Genomic DNA, 4,248 nt, shown 5'->3' with positions numbered 1-4,248 from the left:
CAAGACGTCTGGCCGGAGAATTAGAATGATGAATGTGCTGCAAATGTTTGGAGGAGGAAGGTGAAGAGAAGGAATTCCTGCAGTGTGGGGCAACAGTTAGGAAACGAGACGCTCTTAGCTGCTGTCGAATGAAGTTTCGACGTATTTATGGAGTGAAAGGGATCCAGAGTGCCGTGGCTTTCAGATAAATAACATTTTTGTCACTTAATTAGCGAGTTTAAGAATTACAGGAAGAAAAATAAGACAAGAAAGTTTATAATTTTCCATTAAAAAGGAAACAAATTGGAATAAAGAGCAAAAGTAGCAAACATCTTTGAAGAAAGCACAGATTTATTGGATTAGAATAATCAACAGATTAGTTCAGAAATTAAAAATTTGGGTCACGAAATTTGAACAATTATTTGAATGAACTTATGGACATTGACCAGATACTAATAAAAGTTCTTAAGATATCTTTGGGTACGAATTAAGGTTCCAACTTTAACAAAAGCAGACATTATCTTACGTTATAGTGTATTTTGTTACTAATTTCATAGTTCTTTCATCTTTCTTAGTTTTTTTTTCTTCTCTCATTTAACTCCACAGTTCATTCTTTGTCCTTCTCCTTTGTCCTTTGCCGGCATTGTGGCACTCGGAGCTGTCGTAAAGCTTCAGCTCGTCCTCAGAGTTCTGCTCCATCTGTCAGGAGGGCTGAAGTGTCTTCCTCTGTTGTGGTCAGATTACACGCTGACCCGCGGGATGGCGACCTGGGGGGACGTGGACTACCGCTGCTGGCCGTCCCACAGCCAGCAGGGCTGCGTGCTGTCGGTGCACGGCGCCCAAGAGGCGGCGCACATCTGTAACTCGCACTCGCAGTGCGGCAGCTTCACTCTGAACGGCCGCAAGACCTGGACGGGTGAGGAACAAACACACCCTCGAGTTTTAAGTTAAATAGAAGTGCAAATGGGGGAAAACACACTGCGATGAAGTCCTGAGTTAGATAGATGACATTAACGTGCACTACTAAAGTTAAATGCACTTTGATAACTCCTAAACAAACTATACTGGGAATAAATCATGTGAAAAACATGAACTAATTCTCTACTTATAATTCTTCTACCTGTTAAAATCAGATTATGTATTTTTGTATATTTTACAGATTTTAACTTGCCATTATTATAACGATTAGATCACGTTTTACTTTAAGAAAAAAATTAAGATAAAGGCTTCAAAAGAGATATTTTAAATGACGTTAATGTATTTTTTCACCAGGTTTTAGTGCCCAGTTTAAATATAGCTTGTAGTAAAAAAGGCAGTCTTTTTCCACAAATTTCCCCCGAGGAAGTTGAAACAACGAGTCAGTTTTTAAAGAAAGGAGCTGAAAGTCCAGACGTTGGTGTGTAAATGTAGGGAGGGAATCTAAAAAGTATATCTCAGGTTACCTTAGTGCTCATGTATTTGTACTTCGATCTGTCTTTTTTTTCAAAGCTCTGAGTTTTTTCAGCTTTCCAAAACTGGCTGTTGTGTGAGGGAAAACCCATTAACTTGACTTTCCAGCGTACAAAGTGCAGAAAGCAACATAAATCCCCAGTAATTCCCGCCCGCCACATGGCTAAGGCAGCTAAGTAAACTCGCTCCGCTCTGTCCCGCCGTCTTTTGATGAAGCCGTTTTAACGTTGCTGTTTTGTTGTGGTGTGATTCCAGTGGGGACGCGTCCCTCCTCCCTGCTCCTGTTTACCGAGGGCTCTGCTCTTCTGTCTGCTCGTGTTGCAGGACGCTTCCTGGCTTCGTTCCGCAGCAGCTTCGCTCGCCTGGCGCCCGACGGCACGTCGGACGTCTACGTGAAGAAGAGCAAAGCTCTGGAAGCTTCCACGGTTTGACCTGCAGCTCCTGCTGAACAGCCTCAGTGGGACTGCAGGTCTGCAGCTGAAGATGAGGAGGGGCAAGTGAATGTGATGTATTTATAGGGCTGGTGCTGGGCGGCTGTTTGATCTGCCTGCCAGCGCTCTACCTCTGCCAGCCACCATTTAAAGGGATTTCCCTTCAGGTACCATTAAGGAGGGAGAGCCTTGCGCTCGCCACATCTTTCCTTCTTTCTTTTGTTTTCTTCTGCCCTACCTTTATTTGCCATGTGTGTTGGCTTTTCTGGCCGGGGCCCGACGTCAAATCTTTAAACCAAAGAGGTAATAAGAACAGCCGCCGCAGCCGAGTGTTTGAAGCCCGAGGACGAGAAAAGAAAACAAGCTCTTCTACAAATACACTTTGAAGTTAATGCGTTGAGGTCGAGGCTGTTTTTTCATGCTTCCCCAGCTTAACCGTGCTGCGGTATGAGATGCTAACAACCATGTAAGCATTTACACATCAGCAACCAGAGAAGATGATTGAAACCATTCCTGAGCAGACTGCGTCCACGTAGCTCTGTCAACTTAGTTCCAGCATTTACTCCCGAAATATTTATGGGATTGAATGAAACAGGATTTTTCTTACATGTTAGTGCGTTGAAACTTACGTGCACCTTGTGGGTGAAACTTTTTATTTTTCAATGAAAAATTGTTCACTTCAGTGTTTTTTTATACTTCACTTCATTGTAACTGTACAGATTTGCTATTTGTACTAAATGTTTCTACTTTTTACCACTGAGCTCATTTGCCTTTTATTGTATGAAAACTGTCTCCAGCTAACAGCCTGTTATTTCTCATTAGCGCCACTGTGTGTGTGTGTGTGTGTGTGTGTGTGTGTGTGGTGTGTGTGTGTGTGTGTGTGTGTGTGTGTGTGTGTGTGTGCGTGTGTGTGTGTGTGTGTGTGTGTGTGTGTGTGTGTGTGTGTGTGTTTTGGTTGGGGGTGTCCACACATCTGTAATCTGCAGCCATCCGATTGGCCGCCACTCAAAGTGTGGAGCTCTGCAGTTTGCACAATACCAGAGGAATGCATTGACATTCACAGTCCTGCTGGGCTCATTATGAGGCTTAATTAATACATGTAAATGAGCTCACTTTCCCAGCGGGGGGGCTACTTACTGTAAGACAAAGGCAGACGTTGGGACAATCGGAGGTTTGCACACGAATGACCTGCCGTCTGCCTGCAGAGGGAAGCTGCCGCTGCGGATGTGAGCCCCACCCTCTGATTTATCAAGTCACTTTGTAATGAAGCTCTATCACCGATTCCTGCCACGTGTCACTCACACCTCTTCCTTTTTCTTTTCTAATAAAGGAAGGGAAACAACTCGCCACACTTTTCCTTTCAAGTCACACCATTTCACAAACCTTGATTTTCCAGCATGAATTCCAGGTATCATTTATAGCCCCAACAGGCCTGAAAATCACGAGCCTGCTAATGAGAGTTTAGAGCAGAGAGGGAGGCCGAGGCTAGGGTGAGGGCCCCTCCCTCATGTTGGCCCCTTGTTGTCTGGACAAAGCCCCTGATTAGAGTGTAGATGGTGGAGATAAGAGCTCAGTGTTTAGATTAGATAAGACAAACCCACTGACAGCCAGACCAACTGGAAGGACGGGTTCAATGCAGGGCAGTTAGAAGAAGGTTTTATACATATGAAACTTGTGCCAGCCACCAACCGCCGACAAATTGAGTCAAGGTTGGAGTCCCAGCGCCTGTAAATATGAGGTTGAGCTAATCTCACCGGGAAGCCTGCCTTTACCCAGATCTCTAAACAGGACTGGAGATCACCGGACAGGGCTTCAGGGAAGCTTCTGGTTTCTGATTGTAGCACAACGGAGTAGCTAGCACGGAGTGAAGCAACAGACGTGACACAGACTGGCTGAAATAAAGAGGTTTGTGGTCCTGCTTGTTCGCTTCCTAGGACACGCGTTCAGGTTTAGACCTCCGTTTCCCCCGGACGTGGTCTGTTGTTTCCAGAAGCTACTGGGTGAACTGAGCTCCTGCAAGCCACTTCTGCTCTCCTGAAATGTAAGAAGAGAATTTCACGCCACATGTGGCATCACTTCTTCCCCCAAACTGCTGGCTGGAGGTGGTGCAGGTCAAAGTTCACCCGTCGTGTCTCAGACATCTGCAGCGCCACGGCGACCGACGGCCGACGCAGTGCTTTGGTCTCAAGATGAGATGTTCCAGCATTGAGAACCTCCCGCCGCTGATGAGCTGTCATTTATTGGAAGCAGCAGCTGCGGTTCATCTTCTCCACGTCGGCTCCGAGGAGAAAATGGCTGACGGCGCCCTGGTTTGTTTTGGCAGTGCTTCTGATTGAGCTCATGGATTTTTCTGGCTTCAGACACGTGTTGTTTTCTGTTCACAAATGCA

At 45.6% G+C, this 4,248-nt stretch overlaps 1 protein-coding gene across 1 annotated transcript in view; it reads left to right on the top strand.

The window, feature by feature from the left end:
* pkdccb (protein kinase domain containing, cytoplasmic b) overlaps positions 1-2,619 on the top strand; it is a 14,395-nt gene extending 11,776 nt beyond the window's left edge. The window contains exons 6-7 of the mRNA XM_080512304.1: positions 719-895; positions 1,753-2,619. Coding sequence (XP_080368430.1) covers positions 719-895; positions 1,753-1,859 — 284 coding nt within the window. The 3' untranslated portion in view covers positions 1,860-2,619. The remainder of the gene's footprint in view (positions 1-718; positions 896-1,752) is intronic.
* The last annotated feature ends 1,629 nt before the right edge of the window (positions 2,620-4,248 follow it).

This window comes from Blennius ocellaris (assembly GCF_963422515.1).
Source record: "Blennius ocellaris genome assembly, chromosome: 17".
Taxonomy (NCBI): Eukaryota; Metazoa; Chordata; class Actinopteri; order Blenniiformes; family Blenniidae; genus Blennius; species Blennius ocellaris.
This window is presented reverse-complemented; position numbering and strand designations above follow the sequence as displayed.